This window comes from Cololabis saira, chromosome 17 (assembly GCF_033807715.1).
Source record: "Cololabis saira isolate AMF1-May2022 chromosome 17, fColSai1.1, whole genome shotgun sequence".
NCBI classification, from domain to species: Eukaryota; Metazoa; Chordata; class Actinopteri; order Beloniformes; family Belonidae; genus Cololabis; species Cololabis saira.
The window spans coordinates 6,849,939-6,875,094 of NC_084603.1; the positions used below are offsets into that span (position 1 = coordinate 6,849,939).

Here is a 25,156-nt window from a genome sequence, read left to right on the forward strand (position 1 = left end):
CTAAGAGGCCACAAGCCTGTGTTCTCATAGTGCCTGTCCAAAGCAGTGATAAGCAGGGAAGGTTGTGTCAGGAGGGGGATAGGATGTAAAACCTATGCCAAATCAATATGAAGAACTCGGTGATCTGCTGCGGTGACCCCTGAAGGGGGAAATAGTCTGAAAAGAGGTTGTTTTGCATTTGCAACAAATCCAATTGCTTTTAAACTGTGCAGGAACTGTTTTTGGTTTTTGATTGTGAGCAGACTTCTGCCTCCATAGACATAAATGCATGAGGGGAGCCGTGACATCATCAAAGTAACAGTTTGAACAAAGTGCAGTCAAGTTGAAAATATAAATGTCGTTTATTCAGGCAAGTGGTAGGAAGAGACAAACTTATCTGAAAAGTTGTTTGTTTTAAGTTAGCCTATACAGTTACTTATTTGTAACACAAATATTTTCAATGCACACTATTTGATTTGGAGAAAAAGTCTCTCTTTCTCAGGAAAGTGTGTTTTTGTCCGTGGTTTAATCTTTAACATTGTTTATAATGCAGCGTATGGGAAAAGTTAATAACAATGAACTGAAGTGATGCAGTTGTGGAAAGAGAACACTGAAAATTCCCTTTTTGAAATGGTCATCCAGTAAAAGGAACCCTTAACACCATTAGCATTAGGGAGCACTTGTGATGATTTTCCAACTTAATACAATAAGGAAACTAAAAGCCCTGTCACACCTTGGTTATTCAGCCATTATATATCTCAAACGCTGGTATTAAGCTGAACTATAGCTGTTTTTTGTTTCTTTTTTAAGTTTGTACATATACATAGCATACTCATAACCAGTTGGACGCATACATAACATATACACAACGTATTAATAACTTTTAAGAAGGTTTCGATAACGTATAGATTACGTATAGTTACCAACAAATGCTTTTTTTAAATGCTTGTTGTCAGCATTCACTAATTACGCCCAAAGATAGTCTAATATCCATATCCATAAAGCCGTGTCAGCGTCTCGTAGACAAGCACCTGTCATAGCCTATGAAAATGCTGGTGCTCAAAGCTGCACTAGACATCGCAGGAGTCGCAGTATCAACATCCACATCAGCCTAATGCCGAAAACATTGAGGAAACTGCCAAGAAGTCTCCTGGCAAGGAGTATCCATCACCCACACACTCTTGCTCACCCTCTGATGGAGATGATGCAGGTTCCAATGCCTCTCGGGCATCTTCAGTGGCATCAGCGGGGCTGCATCCGTGACCTCCACCTCCTTTCAGCCAACGGAGTTCCAGCATAAGCTGGTCATACATGCCAATCTTTCAAACTGCAGCACAGGGGAGCTGCACTTTGCTCCAGGGATAAGCAGCACTCGTGTTTAAAAATCTGCTCACAAATCGAAAACAGCAGCTGGTAAAGAAGAGCCGGACACCGGTCCAGCTCGAGGGGCTGCAGCGTTTTTAGTTTCTGTACTAATATTGCGCATCCAGCTGATCTAGCTACGGTGTTCGAACCTTCCGGCTCAACTTTTATACACATTTGCACAATACCATGCTGTCACTTTTTTGTCCACATGCCTCTCCTTCACATGCACACTCACACACACACACAACGAGCTCAGCCTGGTAATGGGACTGTGATACTCTTATGACAAGGTGATGCTGATGTTGGAGGACAGTGAGTACATTTTCTAGTCGCAGCCTTGCTGGATCCTCCATCGCATGGATGGACATCTGCTTACCGTAGAGTCTTGAGGTGGCGTGTGTGAACGGGTGTCAATAATCGCATGACTTAAGCCTGGGATATACTTGGTGTTGGTGCTTGCGTTCGCGTCCGTTCACGTCCGTTCGCGTGCACCACCAACCGCAACGTCCCTTGCGTAGTATGCAAGGAGAGCGAGTTGTACCGGTGGTGACCGATAGGGGGCAGTAAGCAGAGCAACAGTTGGAAAAGTGATTCAATATTTAGTAGTAGCGGTAGCAGATTAGAACAACAAACAAGTTAACATGACACCATTGGATGATGTAGGAGATTATAACATTGCTTTGGTTGCGATCTCGGCAAAGGAAACGGCGCCAGCGACCTCCGTGTCGTCACTTGTGGCCAGCTGGTATCTGACCAGATGGGACCAGATGGTATGTGACCGGTACCAGCACCACTCGCGGCCACAGCGAGAACTGCAGGTCGCATACGGGTTCAGTGTCTTTTTGAGAACGTGCACGTCAACGCGTCAAATTAATGCAGACTACACGTGGAGGCCATGGCACGTACGCGTACGCGGTCTGTAGTATATCTCAGGTCTAAGGCATACGCTGGCGTCAAGAATTTTGTGTATGCACAAAATGTTTAGACAACCTGACCATACATACTGACCTATGTCAGCGTGGCTCTTAACTCATGCAAAACCTTCCCATTACTTATTTGATGTATGCCAGCGTATTCACCAACATTTTCACAAGTCGCCATAAACTGGCTTAATTGTCAAGGTGTGACAGGACCTCAAAGGCCTTTTAACAATAGATGTGTTATTTTCCTGCAAATAATTTCTCTAGTATGGCAAGACCTTACCTTTAGTTACTCTGATCTCTAAATATAGGAACAGTTTGGTATATCATTGATCAAACTAACCTTTCAATATTGTAAACTTCACTATTAACTTGACACGGTTTTAGCTTCAAATCTAAATGATTTTGTCACCTTGCTGTTGTGGGTTTGATGTTTATGCTGATGATAATGCGGAACCATTCCCTGCAGCTACTGTAGGTCAGTGCTTTCCGTTTCCCTTCACCTATGTGAGTCAAAGTGACATGACAATCAAAGCAATAAATACCAGGATCTGAGCTGTCATCTAGCCAACCTGAGCTGATTGAATCGCATCTTCTAATGCTGTGCTGTCTCATACTTTTACCATGCTCATGTGGAACTCAGGTCAGAGAGACAGGTGGGGATCACTGCTGATCCGTCTCTTCAGAAAGATCACTATCAGTGTTGGTAGAGCTGGACATGCTAGATACTTGACTAAAGGACCTAAATATCTGCAGAGCAGCCTGTGATTTGTACAACCCACTTCACCATAGCCGAAAAAAACACAAAAAAAAACCCCAGCAAAACCCATTTTGCAGAAATACCTATCTTTATACAATTTATTCTTCCTCCCTTCCCTTTTTCTTTTCCTTAGAGGGCAACAAGAACATAATGATAGAAGGCAAAGATCAAGCATGCTTTCAGGTCCATCTCCATCCCATTATTTCATATCTCTCCTCCTTAATTCCTCGCCAGCCGTCTGGTTTCAATCCTGCCCCTATTTAGTGCTTACAAAGCAGAACTGTGGCTCTGAGATTGAGTATGTCCCAGTACTTTGGCATCCTCATATTTGCATACACATTGCACTGGAGCTTTGAAGAGTCCAGAAAAGCAGGAAAGAAATAGCCATAAATGGGTTCAGGCAAATTAACCTGGGACCTGTTTGAAATGTTCCCCACTGCATGCAAGGTATCTGGACCCTGGGGATTTTAATACTGTCACAGTGGCATACCCTCTTTTGCCTGGTTTGTTATGTGTGCCCAGCAGTGGAATATCAGAGATATAGCAATTCATAGATTCGCTAAGATGGAGGCTGTGTGGGAAAGAAAATAATGTGTTGCCCTAGTTGGATGTGTCCTGCAGATGTTGTTTTTTTGTTTTTTTTTCTTCTGCTGATAGGATAGCAAAGATTTAATGCAATATTCTCAGATTCCTCTGCAACTTTAAATCTTTCCCTGAGGTTTTTGGCACAGTGACTTCATGTGACATCTCCATCACTACCTGCAAGCACTGACACACTTCACACCGGCTAATATGCTGGTTTAGAAACCAGTGAAGGAATGTCATCTCTTTTGGTATTTGCTGTTTTTCTTACGTTATTTCATAGAAATATTATTTATTTTGATTCATTCACTATTATTCATGTTTATTATGATCATCAGACTGTTTAAAACAAATTTGTTTAATCAAAGGCAAAGGTTAAAACAGAATAAAGAAAATCACATCCTGCATTTCTTTTTTTAATTGGATTGATTTGTAGGGCCGGTTGCATGCTTGATGAGCATGTTGCTTGGTTTGTTTGTTTATTTTTTTCTGAAAATTATTTCATTTGATGTAGGGGAAGTTGGAGAAATCAAATAAAAATTGAGTTACATGTTGTAGGTTAACAATATAGAAAAAGATGCTTGTTATGTGATTTGCTCAGTTGTAGCCTTTTTGTTGTTGTTGTTTGCTGCCACCAAGTGGCATGATATGTGTAAAGAATAAAGCACAAGAGTTGGGGAGTCTCTGGCACGCACGCACGCACGCACAACCAGAAAGCAGGATGAATACTTTTACAACATCCCAATTATTGCCTCCCTCCTCTTTATTCAGGGCAAATGGTGCTCAGTGAGAGTCCTGAAATGTGATGCCTTGTCTAATGGTGCTGCAAATGCAAGTGGCAGAAGTGTTTATCTTTGGACCATTAACTATGTTTATGTTGATGTTCCTGCCTCTGTCCAGCTACTTCATTCATTCACTTACTCTTCCTATCTAGCTCCCTTTTCTTGCCTCTGTTTCTACCCTTTAATTTTAACTCTGTTTGTTTGTTTGTCTGTTTGTTTGTTGTGTGTGTTTGTGTGTGTTCATGTCTGTTAACCATTGTTTGGACTGTCCTGCAGGCAAAGGTCCAGAGACTATTTTTGCGGGTCAGAATGTGAACGATAATGAGTGGCACACTGTACGTGTGTTCAGAAGAGGCAAGAATTTGAAACTGACCGTAGATGATCTTACACCTGTGGAAGGTACTTCTCATCCCTTGGTCCTTTTGATGGAGTAGTTGTTTTTCATACAGGTTAACTTCAATATGTTGTACCCTTTTCTGGGCTCTTGGAGGGAAGATAAAATGCTGTGTTATACTAAAATGGCTTCTTAAAGGGGACCTATTATGAAAAACACGTTTTTTCTTGCTTTAACATATATAAAGTGGTCTCACCTCAGCTTGATAACTTAGAGAAGGAGGAAAGCAACCAAATTCTGCAGTGTCTGTACAGCCGCCCGGATGAGCCGTCCAGTGTGATGTGACTTCTACGAGCCGTTCAGATTCTGCTCCTGTCGTGACGTCACGACAGGAGCGATGCGTGAAACCACGCCCACAACTAACTCCGCCGGCCGGAGCTTCTGCCATTTTTTCGTAGCGGTGTATCGCGTCATCGCGTCAGGCAGCCAATCAGCACAGTGCTTCATTATCATAGCCTCCCCTTCCACTCAGAATCCCACATAGAGAAGGTTAGAAACTGGGAAGATAAAGACATGGCTCAGAGGCTGAATTTCTAATTTATTTAGCTAAAACAATCAAAAGCTTGTTTTTAAGACATTCAAGGCCTGTTTAAAATAGGTATTAGATGCCATAATAGGTCCCCTTTAAGGTGTATTCTGTAAAGTGTATACAATACTCTAGAGGGTGTTGCATTATCTTCCCTCTATGCTGGACAGCATCTAACAGGAAGTCAGTCAGTTGCTGTTGTTTTTTTGTTTTATTTCTTTGTTGTTTTTGCCTGTTTTTTGGTTGAAGGAGTGAGAGTAAATTAATGAAGCTCACCTTTCCTTTTTTCTATTTTTTTTTAATCCAGTAGTATTTCCAACACATCTGTCATTAATAATATTAGATAGAAATCTGAACACAGACCCAATTTTGAGATAATAAAATAAAAGTTATTGCTACTCTTTGTTTGTGATTTTTTTTAAATGTATTCATTATTATTTGGATAAATACTTGTGATTTTAAACTTCAGACCTGCTTTATTGTATGTCCTAATGCAGAGTCTACCAAAATGTTTAATGATTACAAGTGTTTTGAAATATATTTTAAATTGATGTTAGCCATTATTTGGGAAGCAATGCCTCTTTTCTATAATATACACCCAGTAACATGTTCTCTCCCTTCCCCCTTTGTGGATGAAAGGTCAAATGGCAGGAGACCACACCCAGCTGGAGTTCCATAACATTGAGACTGGCATTGTGACAGAAAAGCGCTTCATGTCTATGGTGCCTTCCAACTTCATTGGCCACCTCCAGAGCCTCTCCTTCAATGGCATGGCCTACATAGACCTTTGTAAAAATGGTGACATTGATTACTGTGAACTCAATGCCATGATTGGCTTCAAGAACATCATTGCTGATCCCGTCACCTTCAAGTCACGCTCCAGCTATGTGACTCTTACTACTCTGCAGGCCTACTATTCCATGCACCTTTTCTTTCAGTTTAAAACCACCTCCCCTGATGGTCTCATTCTGTATAACAGCGGTGATGGAAATGACTTCATTGTGGTGGAGCTGGTCAAAGGGTAAGAGGATGCACTGTTCTCAGGTTCTATTCCCAGGTCTTTTAACCCAGCAACACTTGGGAGTTTGTCCTTAAAATGTAGTTGTGTTAAACTGGGATTCAATTGCTTTTTTCCTAAATTTGCATTGCTGTCTTGTTGCAGTGGTCGTTTTGTATTATTTTACTTAAATGTTGTCAATTTAAAATGACCCACTGTTAGGAAATATGTCTTAAGTTTAAAGAGTTTAAAGTGTGCTGAATGGTTTAGGTATCTCCATGTTACTGTATGATGATTTGGATAATTCAACCATTCATACAGATGGTAGTTTTTAAACAAAATTAAATTTTTATATATACTTTATACTAATAATGTGGAACTTTGGATTCTTCTCCTATCTCTTCTGTACCAGAATATTTACTGAAAGAGCTGACGGCTGTTACTGTTCTCTTTAATCTTCACTAAGGCACAGCAAATACCCAACATAAAAGAAAGTCATCTACACAAGAGTACATTTTACTGGCGAAATGCTGCTTTAGAATAACTTTCTTCTAAGTAATGCTTGAAGTTAGGCTATTTAATGTGTTTAACATTGAAGTTATAAATTTTAATTAATTGAAAATACAAGTCATGAATTGCCTGAAAACCAAAGCATGAAAGGTTGATTTGTTAAGCCTAGCCCCAAACCCTTTGTGACTTATTGTACCTGTCAATAATTAGACTTTTAAGACAGCTGTGCTTTCTGATATTCTATTGAGCACACATTCACGCTCCACTACCAGTAGCTCACACATAAACCCATGCTCGGTTTTTTTTTATGTTAATTACACTTTTCTACGTAGCTATGCTTTTGCTCCTCTTCTTACCTCTGCTGTTACATATATGCTCTTCAGTGCTGCCAAGTCTGTTCATACCATTAAATATCTGCTTCCAGTTATCTTCACTATGTGTCCGACCTGGGGAATGGAGCTCACTTGATCAAAGGCAACTCAAATAAACCTCTAAGTGACAACCAGTGGCACAATGTCATAATCTCCAGGGACACCAACAATCTCCACACAGTCAAGATTGATACCAAGATTACTACACAGACAACCACTGGAGCCAGAAATTTGGACCTAAAAGGTACACACACACACACACACACACACACACACACACACACACACACACACACACACACACACACACACACACACACACACTTTTAAAGTCAAGGCCTATCTCCCTCGTCATGACCTGGAGAAAGCAATACACGGTTTTACAACATCCCCTATTGCAATGCCCTGTATGTTGGTAAGGACCAAACTTCTATCCATCGCCTGCGGCTGGTGCAAAATGCGGCAAAATCTGACTTTTACTACTAATACTACTACTTTTAAATGGTAAGAGCGAGGGACCACACACACCAGTGTTCTGTTTTCCCCAGTGGGTTCCTGTTCAATTTAGGATCAATTTTAAAATTGCATTATTGGCTTTTAAAACTATGTACGGGCTGGCACCTCCATACTGTATGTGACGGAGCTACTTAATGCTCATTCTCCAGTCATCTGATCAGTTGCCATTAGAGGTGCCCAGAACAAGACTGAAAATGAGGGACGATCGAGCTTTTGAGGTTGCAGCATGTAAATTGTGGAACGGGGTTCCACTGAACGTAAAATCTCATTCATCATCATTCATTTTATTTTGTTTTATTAGTTCAATCATTTTTATTTTCATTAGTTTAATTAGCTTTATTAGTTCATTCAAGAGGAAATTCCTGTATCACAGTAGCATACAGCAGTTGAAAAAAATTAAAAATATAAATAAATATATATACACACATATATATTTGTTTGTTTGTGTATATATATATATATATATATATATATATATATACACACACACATGTACATACATACTGTCACACACCGGGCCAGTTAGTGACAAAGAGGGAGTCCACACATGAGTCACCAAATTCAAAAATGTAATTTATTAAAGGAGCTTGAGGCCGGATTGTGGCAGGATTTATGAAAAAAATCTGTATACATTTTAAGTTTTCTAGTAATAATGTCAGATGAAGCGTTCCGAACCCAAAAGAATGTTTCCTCTAGTGTATCTCTCCTTTGCCTTGAACAGGCTGTGTGCTGCAAAATGTGCTGCAATTCGGTCCCAAATTTCCCGCGCTGGGCTGCGGATGTGACGTCACATGACGCTGCATGTGCGTTCTCCCCGTTCTCCCGTGCTGGCTCCACTGTTGGCTGCAGTGCCCCCAACGGCCGTCGCGGTGAAGGGTGGCGCTAGAGAGTCTCATTTCTTAAAAGGAGCCTCAAGCTCCTTTAAAGTAAAAATTAAATCAAAACAAACCAAAAGTATATGTAGGTTTAAATGTAGAGTGTCAGTCATGTATGCTGTTTGTGGGTGAATGAAGTATGCTGAGTGCAAGTGTTGTATGCAGGAGGAAAAAATACTTAGTTCCCCATTGGCAGGTGGAAACCCAGAACCAAGCCCAAGTCTGGGAGCAGCAAGAGCAAGCCAGATCAAGCAAGCCAAAGACTGCAAGGCTAGAGAGCCCCTAAATACCCTGGCTCCCACACACACACACACACACACACACACAGGTGAGGCCAATTGGGCTGACGACCTGCCACAACTTCCATCCAGGAAGCAGAATGGCCAATCAGGAGGGAGAGGGGCAGGCCGTCACAACACATACATACATACATACATTCACACACACAGCAACAGAGTGGATGGAGAATAGAAAAAGTCCATCCAGAGCCGGGAGAGGTTTAGTCAAGTTGTTATAAAGTCTGATGGCTTATGGATTATAAACCATTTTGGAATCTGAACCAGAGTCCTCTTTTATAACAGCATCCTGTGGTTCGGGGAATTCTTCAATGACTTTAAATTGGTTCTTATTCTCTGTAAGCTCTGACTTATTCTTCCTATGCTTCTTTGCTTTTTGTTCAGAAACCCCATGCTGTTCAGAGACCAGTGCGGTTTCAGTGGTTGGTACCGGTTTGGACAACACTTCTGGTTCAGGGTCTCCCACTTTTGCAGCACCGACCTCAGACTGGATACTTTTTTCACTGAGTTCTAACATCTTGTCATTGTCGGGTCCAGGCTCCACTGGTGACGCTTTCTCTGTTTCTTCTTGAGAAGTATCTTCTGATTTGGAGACCAATTCCTTTTCATTGGCCACCACCAGTTCAGAGACCCCCTCTGGTTCTGAAACTCCCACTTTTGTAGCCGACTGTTGTAAAATCATCTGATCTTCTGTCGGTGTACCATCGTCTGGTTCAGGGAGGTGTTCAATGACCTGATTGGTATCTTCAGATTGTTCTGCCTTTTTCTTCTTTCTATGTCTACGCTTCTTTGCTTTTTGCTCAGAAACCCTGTCTTGTTTGGAAACCAATTGTGTTTCAGTGGTGTGTTTCAGCTCCGAGACCTCTTCTGGTCCTGTCGCTCCCACTTGTGCAGTACAGTCTTGGTTAAGTTCATGGTGGCTAATATCTACAAGTTGTAACATCTTGTCATCGCTGTGATCAGGCTCCATTGGTGATGATGGCTCCGTTTCTTGTTCAGAGACCCCCACTGGTTCTGAAGTTTCTGTTTTTTCAACCAATTTTTCTGCAAACACATGGTTCCTGTCTTGAAGAAAATCCTCTGATTTAGAGACTTCACTGTGGACTTCTGCTGGGAGATTTGAGAGCTCCTTTTCTTCTGAGACATTTTCAAAAGCAGAATCCTCAGTTTGACATGGGACACTTATTATTTCTGAGACGTTTTGTCTTGCAGAAGACTCAGGTCCATCTGCACTTATCTCAGAAGTTTCCAGCGGAGTCAAAGAGGGGAAGGAACACAGGCCTCAGGTGTTCCATATCACTTCTATGGTATCTACAGTATCTACATATATATATATATATATATATATATATATATATATATATATATATATATATATATATATATATATATATATATATATATAAGCTTTATTAAGAACACAAGGTCCATAGCACAACAGACAAAGGGTACAAGAAAGGATAAAATCCACAGTAATCACATATCACATCACATTTACATAAAGTCTGAGACGCCAATGATTCCAGATTTTGGAGAAGAACCTGACTGAGCTCTGTGCAGGGTTGGTCAGTGTGGAAATTATATTGTTCACAGAGTCCGACAGCCACACATACATCTATGCATAAGGTTACGCAGTACAGCTCCAGCGTGGCACCTTGAGCAACAGCCTCATCCCATCATTATAGGCTACATAAAATTTCTGCATACTGCTCTTTTTATAGTGACGCCACAAGTGAGCAGTATACATGGGGGTACAATAGGCTCTAAAAAGTGCAGCCTTCACAGGTACAGAGCACACACCAAATTTGCGTATAAGTGTGTTAGCTTGCGCATACAATGCACGACACTGTCTATAAATGTCCCCATCATCGGACAGGTCGTCATTAATGTAGTGTACACAAGTATTTAATCTCATTGCACACTTTGAGGACAGTACCAGACAAAAAGAAGTCAGGAAATGACCGTTTGCTGTCCTTTTTGGTCCTGACGATCATTATGTTGCTTTTCTTTGCATTGTAGAGAATGTCAAAGTCGAGGCCATATTGTGAGCAGACCCTCAGTAGCTGTTGAAGACCAGCACTATATGGTGAAATCAGCGTACATCAGGTGGTTGATGATGGTGTTACCAACCACGCAGCCTGTACCACAACCACTGCTTTGATAGTTCGTCCATATAAATATTAAATAAAAAAGGAGACAAAATGCTACCCTGTCTAACTCCATTGCATACTCCAAACGGAGCAGACATAAAGTTACCCCACTTTATATGCATTGCCTGATGAGCATACCAAAAAACCAGAATCCTTATAAGATACTTGGGAACACCTCTGCTGTGCAATTTATAAAACAATTTTTCATGATTCACACGATCAAAAGCCTTAGAGGCATCAATAAAACACAGAAACATTGTGGAATTATGCCTGTTATACAAATCTAAAATCTCCTTTAGAGCAAAAATACACATATCGGTCCCATGGTTTGAAACCAAACTGGTTATCAGATGTCAGGACAAGCCATTCTAGCCTATTCAGTAAGGTCCTCTCCAGGATTTTGGATAAAATACTGGCTAAGGCTATAGGTCGATAATTTTCGCTACTATTTATTTTGCCAGCTTTGTCTTTAATAATAGGCACTAATACAACAGATAAAATGGAATCAGGTAAAATACCATGAACTAAAAACCCAGTAAAACAAATAGCAAGCAGAGGACAGAGTCTTCTACTTCCAAATTTTAAATGCTCAGCAGAAATATTGTCCTTACCACATGGCATATTATCTTTTAGCATCATAACTGCATCAAAGACTGCCACATCTTCAGTGTTATCAATACTGCCCACTGTGAAGCTGTTACTCCTAAACAGTTCATAATAATGTTTATATATATATATATATATATATATATATATATATATATATATATAGTACAGACCAAAGGTTTGGACATACCTTTTCATTCAAACAAATGGGAAGTGTGTTCAAACTTTTGCATTTCTGCATGAAAACCCAAATAGGTCCTATCTCCTATTGGAGATGTTTTAAGTTGTAATGTTAAACGTTTTAATGCTGTGCAGATACATTTTTATGATTTAATTTTGAATGTTGTGTGGATAAATAAAGGTTTTAAATGTTCCAACCATAGCCTCTTTAACCCCTCTTTGCCTTTATACCCACGAGAGGGTTCTCAAAGTACAGTTTTCATCTAAATTCCTTCTAAAGTGGTGACAAAAAGAAAACATAAGAAACAGCTTAGAGGAACATGAAGAATCTTTCTCCTAAAAGAGTTTTTTCTGTGCCGAAAAATCATATTATTGTATATACTTCAGTAATATACTTCATTTTCTATAAGGCTATCAAACTAGTCTTTAAAATGTATTTTCTCGAATAGAAATAAAACATCTTGCAGAAGGTAGGAACCCAGGAGACATTTGAGTACAATTACGAGTCTTTATGTCAAGCCATTCAAAAGTTATGCCAGAAAATAGGGACTATCAAATAATGACCAATCAAAAGAAGGGGCGGGGCTAATTCAGGCCATTGAAGGTCAAGGACTCAATACCGAGTCCGATGACACCACCCACATGTCTTTATCACAACCCATTCAAAATTTATGGCAGAGAATAGGGACTATGAAATATTGACTAATCAGAAGAAGGGGCGGGGCTAATTTGCACCAATTATGTTCAAGGAAAAACCGAGTCCGATGACACCACCCACGACTTTTTATATCAAACCATTGAAAAGTTATGGCAGAAAGTAGGAACTATCAAATATGGACCAATCAGATGAAGGGGGGGCGCGCTTTTTGGCGTCTATTGTTGCCACGGTAACGCTTTTGACTGAGAAAAGTAATGCGCGTCATCGCATAAATTGCGGCAAAATTACACAATGAATTCAAAATGTCCGACTTCCTGTTAGGTTTCGGCCAAGGAGCCAAGAGACCAAGAGACAAGAAGTTGCGACATGATACAGGTGTGTACCGATTTTCGTGCATGTACGTCAAACCGTATTGTGGGGCTTGAGGCACAAAGTTTTTTCTGTATGGACCAGTCAGATGAAGGGGTGGCGCTTTTTGGCATCTATCGTTGCCACGGTAACGCTTTCGACTGAGAAAAGTAATGCGCGTCGTCGCAGGATGGAGACGCACATTTTGATGTATAACACATCTGGGTGCACATTCGGTTCGGGCCAAGAAGCGGCCCAGCACACCGTGATACAAGGAGCTGTGTCATCAACAGAACTGTCCAGACTTTGATGACAAGCTGGTGACGACTGTTAATTAGAATCAGGTGTGTTGATGCAGGGAAACATCTAAGACATGCAGGGCAGGGGGTCCCGAGGACCGGAGTTGAGAACCACTGGTTTAAAGAGCTCATTGTGAAACTGAGCTGACAAATGTCATTGTTTTCACTTTTTTTTTTTTACTTAAATGACACATTCTTTCATGAAATATTTGTTACATTATTCTCAGTCACTTGTCCATTTTCTAATTTGCATCTTCCTCAAACATACCACCCTCTGCGTGAAATCACAGATCCATCCATGTGGGACACGTAGTCGCTGTCCGTACCGTTGTCATAGCAGTCCTCCGGTAGGTAAGGGGAGCCGTTGTTTACGATGGGACTGTGCACAGGAGGATGTTTTGGGTGTTGTAGTGATCTGGTTAGTAGTGTCCCTCTTTGACGCCCCTGTGGGTTACAAAAGCTTGTCATGAACAAGATTTGTTTTCAGGCTGTTTTAGCAAGTCTCTTATTAAAAAAAAAAAAAAGGGAAATTAATACAGTGGTAGTGCTCCCCATCTATTCATGCAGAGATCCTCACAGCTGGGGAAACTGCAGTCACCTGGATAGGACACGGAGAACACAAATGAAGCATAACCTGCGTTTTTGAAGATGACGAATGACCTTTTGAATGTTGATGCCACATACATTTGGAAGTATACTCAGGGCAGATGGGCATGGGACCATTTTGAAATCCGGCATGAACTCCGTTCCATATTGGGTCAATATGGAAGGCAATTTTTAATCCCCAATTACGTAACAATTCCGTATTTCAAGGGATGGGTGGCAGCCCTTATCTTACCTGCAACATGATCAGGCTTAGTAACTATGTATGAAATTTACAGAGCTGCTGCATCGTGAGCATTTATATTTTTCCATGTTGTTGTCCTCCTTTGTGTATATTTACTCATTGTACCGGAAGAACGTCAACGTAAAAGTACGTGTGGCGCCACTGAGCCGAGTCGAACGCACCTCACTCAATAATCAATTTCTTCTCGTGCATGTATACTTGGATTTCTCTGAACCTCCAGTTTAATCTTTAGCTAGATTGTTGCCAATAGCTTGATTTAGATGTGCATGTAACCACACTGATTGAGAGTGCTGGGATGACCATTCTTTGGTACTGGGACAATGCAAGAGGTCTACCAGACATCAGGCACCTTCTTCAATCTCAGAAACTGCAGCAGAGGTGTGAATGGGTCTAGTGATGGGGGGGTGGGGGCTTGGATCCAGAGACAGAGCTCTCATAGTGTCAAACCTATTGAAGAATAGGTTCAGCTCTGTAGCAAATTCTAGGCAAACCTTTGACTCTAGGTGTGACTTTCCCACAGCCTGTTAACTTCTTCATCTCCTTCCACACCCATTTTGTTTTGTTCTGCCTCATCCTAACCTCAATCTTCTCCTTGTAGGTGTTTTTGGCTTCCCCCAGTTTCTTCTTCAGCTTTTTCTGAATAGCCCTGAGCTCCTGGTGATCTCCTTCCTGTTAAGAAGGCCTTTGATGTCTATATTTGTCCATGGCTTATTGTTTGAAAAAAACATGAACCTTTTTTGTTGGAACAATGCTGTCCTCACAAAACTTTAGTCTGCAATGCAACTAGAGAGTCCCTAAAATATTTTTTTAATGTTTTTATCCCGGCCTGTGACATTGAAGCACTCCTGCAATGCCTCCTCTGTGTCTTTGGACAAAACCTTTACAGTCTTTGTACTGGCCGCCTGCCGTTCCACCTTTGGTCTGTAGGTGGTGACCAGGAGTATCAAGTTGTGGTCCGAGTCACCAAGGACGGGAAGAGATGAAGAGTTATATCCTTCCATCAAATTGCCATACAGGAGGGCCAGGATGTTATTCCCTCTCGTTGCACAGTCCACATGTTGTGTGAAGTTGGTCAGGAGTGGAGAGAGAGAGAGAAACGTGATTCAGACACTGATCAAGATGAGAGCACTGGGGTGCTGCGACTGGAGTCTCGCAATCACTGAGTGGATGATATAACTCGCACTGGCTGCAGCAGCTGACTGAGGGATGTAAACGGTCACAATGATGGCATGTGAAAACTCCTGCGGCAGATAGTACGGCCGTAGTCCCACTGCCAGGAGTTCCACATCAAGAGTGTAGATACGGTCCTGCATAGTCCCATGTCCCGGGTTGCACCATTTAGTGTTAACGAAGATAGTAGCCCCCCCGCCTCTTCTTACCACTCTGCTTTCCTCTATCAGCGCAGATAAGAGAGAAGCCGGGTAGATCAATAACACTGTCCTGCATATTCTTGTGAAGCCAACTTTCTGTGAGGCACATCAAACTGCACTCCCTGTACATGTGCTGGCTGTTTACCAGAGCTGCCAGCTGTCAGTTTTGTTGGTGAGTGATCTCACATTTCTCATGATGACCGATGGAAAGAAGGGCTTTAATCTTCTGTCTGTCACGATTCTCTCTCTGACCTTAGTGCCGGCCTTTTTCCCCCGGCGGGTGCCTCTTCATAACTCCTCAGGTATCCTAGTGGGGGGGCGGCTCCGTGTTTGAAACTGAGTAGTTCCTCACAAGAGTATGTGTGCATTTTTGCAAATTAGTACTACAACTAGAATGCTGCATTAATTTGATAAAGAAAAACTGTACAAAGAGCTGCTGAAAAAGGCTGCCTTCGCCCAGTACCCTCCTGTAAAAAATATATGAATAAATAACTATAACCGCACTATAACCACCACCTGGTTGTGCCATTCTATGTATGCCTTGCCTGCCATCTTGTATCCCGCTATAATGTGCTGGATTGTTTCTGGGGCATCTTTGCAAAGTCTACAGCTGGGGTCTTGTCTGGTGTGATGGACCCTGGCCCCTATCGCTCTTGTGCCCGAGGCCTGTTCTTGTGCTGCCAGGATTAATGCCTCCATGCTGTCCTTCAGTCCAGCCTTTTCCAGCCACTGGTAGGATTTTTCAATGTCAGCCACTTCATTGACCTGTCGATGGTTCATGCTGTGCAAGGGCTTCTCTGTCCATCATGGTTCCTCCTCCCCATCTTTTCCCCACTGGATTTATGCTGTGTGAGACATTAACATTGCAGCTTATCATTAGGGGCCAGCCTATTATATTCCTCGATCTTTGTTGTTTCATCCTGGATGGTGGCTTCAATGCTCTTTAATCCACTGCCTCACTCTTCCCGCTGCATCTCATGGTGCTGCACTTGGGATGGAATCCTTCATGCATCTTGAGGAGTTTCCTGGTCTTGATATCAGTGGCTTCTATCTCTTCCTGTGGCCAAGTTACTATACCAGCGAGGTATCGTATTGGCTTGACTTTGTTATTTCCATTCAGCTATCTCTTCAGGATCTGCCTGACTCTTTGCAGCCTCCTCGTATTTGCCATTGCTTTCAGAATCCCCATGCATTTGTACTTGTCTCAAACATCCAATATGTTGCCCTGTAGCTCAACCCCCTGAGTGGTGATCATCTTGTTGGACACCAGCCGAGTGCTTTTATCCATATAGATATTCCCATATATCTGCTGTCTACCCTCATGAGGCTGATCAGTGAGTTGATGTCTCACTCATTCTTGGCATACAACATGGTGTCAATTGCTCCACTTCTGAACCGGTATCCATAGCCACTCTTAGTGAGTAGTCTTCTACAGTCACATCGAGCTCTTGATGAAGGCTCTCAGTGTGCTGTTGATGATGTACAGTTACAAGCATTCCAGTATCCACGAGCGTGTCATTGAGTCGTGTATATACATATATACCAAAATTATTTCATTTCGCTAAATGCCACTATTTTGACCTTTCTTCAAGGTCAAAAATGTATATACAAAAAGTACTATGTCTTTAACCTGTTCCCCCCGATGGACCGGGTACCAGGTCGACAAGCTGTATGCACCAGTTCACGTGTGAAAAAGTTACTCCAGTGCTCAAAACTCCAAGTACGTTTTGTCAACAAAGTATATTAAAATACATATGCAACAAATGATCGCGCCACCAACATGAGCAACACCTGCAACAAAACGCCACAGAACGCAAGATCAATTTTCTCCCCCCCAACTATCATATGAGACTAGAAAAGCTACACTTTCAGATGATACTGAGCATAATCTTTTCTGGGCCGAACACTTCATGCCAATTTCAAAATAAACAGAAAGCCAAAATTCACATTTCACACCCAGCACATCAGATCGCGCGTCATCACACAGTACTGTACGTCAGCAAATTTAAAGGGGACCTATTATGGCATCTAATATCTATTTTAAACAGGCCTTGAATGTCTTAAAAACAAGCTTTTGATTTTTTTTACTAAATAAATTAGAAATTCAGCCTCTGAGCCATGTCTTTAGCTTCCCAGTCTCCAACCTCATTCTCTATGCGGGATCTTCTCATGTAACTTGGTACAGTTGTAGTCAATGAATTGCTGAATGCAGGCAGTGGTATTTTTATGCGTGAATGCATTGCTATCATGGTGTTTTCCACTGTGCAAACTAAAAAAAAAAAGGATAAAAATGACACTGTATGCTGTGAGGTCTTCGCTATACATTGAGACCAGGATTATGCATATTGGCCTTATAATTGTGGAGATATTGTTGATTTAATTTGGATAGGCCTGCTCAGGCGAAATTCACCTCCAAAATCCTTAGAGGTTATAATGTTAATTAATCTTACAAGTATTTGATAACGAGTATTTGATACACTGCCGATTTTGCAGGTTTTCCCACTTCCAAAGCATGTAGAAGTCTGTAATTTTTATCATAGGTACTCTTCAACTGTGAGTGATGGAATCTAAAAAAAAAAATACAGAAAATCACATTGTATGATTTTTAAGTAATTAATTTGCATTTTATTGCATGACATAAGTATTTGATACATCAGAAAAACAGAACTTAATATTTGGTACAGAAACCTTTGTTTGCAATTACAGAGATCAGACGTTTCCTGTAGTTCTTGACCAGGTTTGCACACACTGCAGCAGGGATTTTGGCCCGCTCCTCCATACAGATCTTCTCCAGATCCTTCAGGTTTCGGGGCTGTCGCTGGGCAATACGGACTTTCAGCTCCCTCCAAAGATTTTCTATTGGGTTCAGGTCTGGAGACTGGCTAGGCCACTCCAGGACCTTGAAATGCTTCCTACGGAGCCACTCCTTAGTTGCCCTGGCTGTGTGTTTCGGGTCATTGTCATGCTTGAAGACCCAGCCACGACCCATCTTCAATGCTCTTACTGAGGGAAGGAGGTTGTTGGCCAAGATCTTGCGATACATGGCCCCATCCATCCTCCCCTCAATACGGTGCACTGTCCCCTTTGCAGAAAAGCATCCCCAAAGAATGATGTTTCCACCTCCATGCTTCACGGTTGGGATGGTGTTCTTGGGGTTGTACTCATCCTTCTTCTTCCTCCAAATACAGCGAATGGAGTTTAGACCAAAAAGCTCTATTTTAGTCTCATCAGACCACATGACCTTCTCCCATTTCTCCTCTGGATCATCCAGATGGTCATTGGCAAACTTCAGACGGGCCTTGACATGCACTGGCTTGAGCAGGGGGACCTTGCGTGCGCTGCAGGATTTTAATCCATGACGGCGTAGTGTGTTACTAATGGTTTTCTTTGAGACTGTGGTCCCAGCTCTCTTCAGGTCATTGACCAGGTCCTGCTGTGTAGTTCTGGGCTGATCCCTCACCTTCCTCATGATCATTGATGCCCCACGAGGTGAGATTTTGCATGGAGACCCAGACCGAGGGAGATTGACCGTCATCTTGAACTTCTTCAATTTTCTAATAATTGCGCCAACAGTTGTTGCCTTCTCACCAAGCTGCTTGCCTATTGTCCTGTAGCCCATCCCAGCCTTGTGCAGGTCTACAATTTTATCCCTGATGTCCTTACACAGCTCTCTGGTCTTGGCCATTGTGGAGAGGTTGGAGTTTGTTTGATTGAGTTTGTGGACAGGTGTCTTTTATACAGGTAACGAGTTCAAACAGGTGCAGTTAATACAGGTAATGAGTGGAGAACAGGAGGGCTTCTTAAAGAAGAACTAACAGGTCTGTGAGAGCCGGAAGTCTTACTGGTTGACAGGTGATCAAATACTTATGTCATGCAATAAAATGCAAATTAATTACTTAAAAATCATACAATGTGATTTTTTGGATTTTTTTTTTAGATTCTGTCACTCACAGTTGAAGAGTACCTATGATAAAAATTACAGACTTCTACATGCTTTGCAAGTGGGAAAACCTGCAAAATCGGCAGTGTATCAAATACTTGTTCTCCCCACTGTGTATATATATATATATATATATATATATATATATATATATATATATATATATATATATATATATATATATATATATATATATATATATATATATACATACATAAAAGATAAAGATAAATGTCTATTACCAACATGAAAACCTGTAATTGGTCAGGTTATTAATTAGGTGCTTTACTTTAAAGAAGGTTGTAATTATTTCAAGTGAAACACAATGAAAAATAACGAAATGCAAAGCTTTTGACAAATGTATTGTTTGCTTGCGGAAAGTAAGTAAAATTAATTAGTTACAATGGTTGCTATAATGATTTCCCAGGCAAGGCTGACTATAATTTGGCTTTTGTACTCCTTTATTTCAACTTCACCTTGAAAAATTCACAACAACCATGTCATATTAGATTTTAACAAACGTGATGAAATAAGCTTCCTAAGATGTTTTATATCCACTAGAGGTCAGTATTGTCTTATTTCTGTTTGGTCTTTTTTTCTTTTTCAGGTAACCTTTACGTTGGTGGAGTGGCTAAGGAAATGTACAAAGAGCTTCCTAAACTGGTGCACGCCAAAGAAGGTTTTCAAGGCTGCCTGGCGTCAGTGGACCTGAATGGGCGCCTGCCAGACTTGATGTCAGATGCTGTGGACTGTGTGGGACAGATAGAGAGAGGATGTGAAGGTGAGTAGTTTCTCAGCCCACACAGCAGAATTATTATTTATGGTAGATTGTTATGATGTTTTTTTTTTTTTTAATTGTTTACATTACCCATATTGGGTCTACGCTGGACAAGTTGAAGTGGGTCTAGAAAATAGATGGATGGTTATTGATAAATGGTTGAATTTCTAATAGAAAAGAAGGTCCATCAATAAAACTCAGAAAATAAGTGCATCTTAAGGCATCAACACCATGCAAAGACCCCCCCACCTACATTGTGAAACACACCGCACACACTGGCAACTTGTGGCATATAATTTAACACCCATACCGTAAGTTAGGATTGTGTTCGAATGCACAAACTCCAGCACTCTTCCATAGGCAAACATTACTGTTCCACTTGACTTTAATCTGATTATTCTTTTCGCCATATTTGTACTGCCAATGTTACTTCCCATCCTTTCCTCATTCTGTTACATTCTGTGCATGCTTACTGGATCTGAGAGTTGCTAGAGGCAATACTTTTGAATTATGGATGAAGTCTTTGTTGCATGCATGAATATTATTTGCCTAGTCCAATGTGTAAACCACAACCGTAGACAATATTTGATTTATTTTTCAGTGTTAGACACTTTGTTTAATTTCACAATTCATCCACTCTTTTATTATTATTAAGTACTTCTGATCTTTTCATGCTCTGGTATTACAAATGTAATCCAAGTTAGCACTTGTGCAGGTGTTTCAGACTCACCACTATCACTGTGTGCCACACAGAATCAGTGGTTGCTCACAATGAACAGGATAACATGCTTATGGGATAGCGACGATGTAGTAGCAAGAGAATATATCTTTGCCAAAGGTTAAGAAAAAAACAGAGGCAAGAAGTTGTTTTTCTCTTCCTTCAAGTTTTACAGAGTGCAATGAAAAAATCATGGAGACTTCTACTAATGAAAGAAAACTTTTATTTTGTATGGTTGTCATTTGGACTACAAATGCAGTTACAACTGGGCTGACTGTAACCCAGCTTTTATTAGACAATAAAATCCCCGCTCTGGTTCTTTCTGAGCACAAACATCCCTCCCTCTGTCTCTCCTGCTCCTACAATCTGTGTTTCTGTTTTTCCATCTCTAACGTCTTGGTGACTTTACTAACAGCTGGTATATTTTGCCTTTTCCTTTCCTATTATTCTTTGCTGACAAAAGTTGCATTGATGAAAGCTGACTTGCAAGGTAGATAGCTTTGTCTGTTTGATACGAAGTCTGATATCCCTCCCCCTGTTTGCATCTGCAATACCTCTGCCTCCTCCACCTCTCCAGCCTTTACCCCCACAATTTCCACATGTCCCCAAACAAGATGCCAGCCATTCACCAACTGTCATGAGGAATGGCCAAAGTCCCATGGAAATACAAGCATCATCATCTTGTATCAAAATCCAAGGGGCTCAAGTTTTATTTGTACACACATATTGTATCTTGTTTAATTGTACTGTAATTAACTTGTATTTTTTACTGTGGTTTATTTTTCCCCTCACATACTATATATGTAAGTTTTCCCTTTTTTTTCTCTCTGGCATGTCTTTTACAAGTCTTGACCCCAAAGTTTTATCATGCATGGATTTTTTAAATGAAAATATTAAAGTTTTAACTAAAATGGCATTTTTTTTCTATATTTCATATGAATTTAACGCAGTCAATGTCATTTTATTTTCATTGTTGTTGGCATTTTATGAACAGAGACTGTCAGCCTTTCAAGACTTAATAGTTAAGTATGCTGCAATAGCAAGTAACTTAATCCAGTTCTAATATGGTTTTACAAATATGTCCAAATAAAACAACATAAACAAAGCAATATTACAACATCATTTTCAGTGACCATTAGCACACGTTTGAAGTTGAATTACCATTTCATATGATCCATATCTTTATATTTCATCCTACACTGAGCAGGAACAACACTGAAAGCGCCTGCCTGATGGTGTGTAATAACCTTTGGGACATGAATCAGTTGAAAATATGTTGTAGATCCTTTATGCCCTCTTGGTTGCAATGAGGGTTGTGAGTAGATCAGCATCGTACATATCACACCCATTCACGTACCGAGGAACGGGGTTGCATACCAGAACATTATGACCATTAACATTATGACCCTTTACCTGTGACTGGTTTTAATTTCAAGGCTGGTCAGTGTCTCAGTCCGGACACCCTAACATTGTATAACTCTGTATGTTGATTGCTTGAGATTTTTTTTATTTTTTTTTTATGCCTTAATAATATATAATTGTTTACGTGACTCAAGTGCCAGCTCCTATACATGTTTCACATAAACTGAATATATGACATGTAAGATATTTTGTCACAAAGAACAAAAGTTAAATATGGCAAATAATAATTTTGAAGTTAAAATATACAGATGCCTGAATATCAGCCATGGTAACCACACTTTAACATTTTATTTAGTAAAAATCCAAACCAGGATAAAAGTTAGGAGTGTTTAAAAAAAAAAAAAACAAACACACAAAAACATAAAATCACATAATTATTACATCTACTTTGACTTTAATTTTATTGCAGAAATATATCATGTTGTGTAAAGTCAATTTCATTTCAGTTATAAATACACATCCATTTTTTAAAACTCATTCACTGCTAAAATTTGAAATAATTCTTTGTGTCAGAAAGACTTTGTGGTGATGCTTGGCAAGGATGGAAGATTTGAAGAATCACATATATAGCTATATATTTGTTCCATTTGTAGGAGCCTATTTTCTACATGTTAATATGAAGTTTAATTACAGTTTACATTTGACCTGGTGACTGTGCTGTCTGGTGTTTGTCTACTCACAGATTTGTTTCTCTCGTTCAGGGCCCAGCACGACATGCCAAGAAGACTCCTGTGCCAACCAGGGTGTGTGTCTTCAGCAGTGGGAGGGCTTCAGCTGTGACTGCAGCATGACGACATTCGGAGGGCCGCTGTGTAATGATGGTAGGAAACCTTGACTATTTTTTTTTTATTATTTTTTACGAGTGTCTGCATTGAGGGACAAGAGAGAGTTACAGGGCAGAGGCTTCTGACATGAGAGTGAAGTGGAAGCTTATTGAAATGTCAGTGATTCACCACTAGAGGGAGCAACACACATGTGTTCTCTTAAATAAAACGGCAACAAGTTAAACAAGCAAGGAAATTCATCATTTTCATCTGACTTGTTAATCACTAGTTATTTGATTGATAGAATAATAGTAATATAAAGAATTAATCTCCCTTAAAGGCGCTTAGATGGACATTTATCTTGACAGAAGCTCTTGATAGATCAAGGGACTATAGTTTCTTACTAAATAGATTAATAAATGAACAAGTTGTGCCTTTATGCAAAACATATGGAGGGTGATTTTGGTCATTTTAAAATCTCATGCAGCAGTTCACATGGTAAGAGCTAAAATAGTAGACTGCTGAACCACATTAACGAGACAGAAACAGAGTTGGCACTCTTAACAAAAGCAGCGCAGAGAGCACCATAAATGTTAATGCATTCTGTGTCACTTGTACTGGCTTGATAAGGTCCTGTCGCCTCTCAACCTCAGAGTGATAATAGATTCTCATGCAGCCTTATTCTCTTAACATATCTGCAGCCAATGAAACCACTAAAAGGATTCTTCTGTCCATGGCGCGTAAGCTTGAGAACGCCTCTCTGCTCTTTCTGCTCTGCCTTTCATTGCTCAGACCATGTTTGCATTTGCAGATGAATATGGCTGTACTTGGTAGATATTTTTGTCCGTGACCTTCCCATGAACCAGCCATGTGTGTTAAATGGACAGGAAAGGCTTCCTTCTGTCATACATACATATCTTTCTCAGACACCAAGAGCTCATTGACAGCACTGGGAGAAGAAAGGCTCACAAGGAACATATGTTCTGTCTGTGTAAGGTGCTGCACCTGCTGAGCGGGTTACTATAGCTGCTTTCATTATTCCTAGTTACCCAACATAACAGCCAGTTGAATCAGTGGGCAGACTCAAGACATGCAATATGTAATCACTAAAAACACATTTTCCAAGATATCTCTTTTACTGGGGATAATTTAAGTTAGTTTACAGAATAGTGATGCTAGATGACCTGACTGGCACAGAAGGTCTGCTGTAGACTCAGCCATCCAGGTCATGGTAATTCTCAAAGGGGTTTAATCAAGACAACAAGACTTTCTTTTCTTGATCCTGGAAGATGTTTCATCTTTCATCCAGAACACATCCTCATTTTAAATCGACTGGCGGGGAGTTTCAAGGTTATAAGCTGCTGCAGTCGTATGCAAATCACTGATCCTCCTGTGATTCCTGTGGGTGCTTGATTTTGGTCACATGATCAATGTTTGAATGGCTGTGAAACCACTTCAGTAGGAGATTCATACCTGCATTGTAAGCGCTTTAAAAAAAAAAAAAAAAAAGTGAAACCTGTGTTGCACTTTGTAACAGAAAGTTAATGTGTATTGGAACACTGCACAAATGCATACAGTTTTTGTTATGCAGTTTATGACATTATGCAGGTGATTGATATAATATGGACCTTTTAAACTTGTGTTTTTGCTTTTTGAAGATTATTTTTTCCGTGTAAGTAAGTAGCTATACCGAGATAACTGATCAGAAGCTTGGCATAAACTTTAAACAACCAAAAAGAATCTAAGTCATTTTACTGACTGACTTTTCTGCCTGTGTTATCTTTCTATGTCTGAAGCGCATCTTCCCTAAAATCCCAGATGACATTTTGTAGTTTACTGATGGGTAATTAAACTTTTGTACACTGCATTTCATTTTTCACAGTTTACGGGCTCTGCTTTTGAGTGCACAATAAAACAACAAAACAGTGCTGCACCTGTTCACTTCAGAGTGATCGCCAAAATGGTGAAAACATATATATATATATATATATATATATATATATATATTTTTTTTTTTTTTAATGTTTCTTCTTACTCTTCATTATTCCTCCAAAATCTAATCCCAACCATGTGCCTGTACTATTTGGAGTCTTGCAGTTGTATTTATAGATCCAATTATCCTCACTCCTACACCAACAGTCAGGGTAATGCATATAAAAAATAAAAAATACAAGTGGTGTGCTGGCAAATAATTATGTTTCTC

The 25,156-nt window shown here is 40.4% G+C and overlaps 1 protein-coding gene across 10 annotated transcripts in view; it reads left to right on the forward strand.

The window, feature by feature from the left end:
* The window catches only part of LOC133463903 (neurexin-1a-like), a 301,928-nt gene that overhangs the window by 150,865 nt on the left and 125,907 nt on the right, over positions 1-25,156 (forward strand). For 7 of the 10 annotated variants that reach the window (XM_061745669.1, XM_061745672.1, XM_061745673.1 and 4 more), the window contains 5 exons: positions 4,665-4,787; positions 5,948-6,329; positions 7,240-7,430; positions 19,879-20,052; positions 22,891-23,010. In XM_061745669.1, the coding sequence (XP_061601653.1) occupies positions 4,665-4,787; positions 5,948-6,329; positions 7,240-7,430; positions 19,879-20,052; positions 22,891-23,010 (990 nt within the window). Of the gene's footprint in view, positions 1-4,664; positions 4,788-5,947; positions 6,330-7,239; positions 7,431-19,878; positions 20,053-21,230; positions 21,258-22,890; positions 23,011-25,156 lie in introns of all 10 variants that reach the window. The other 3 variants (XM_061745667.1, XM_061745668.1, XM_061745671.1) reach the window with 1 other exon arrangement.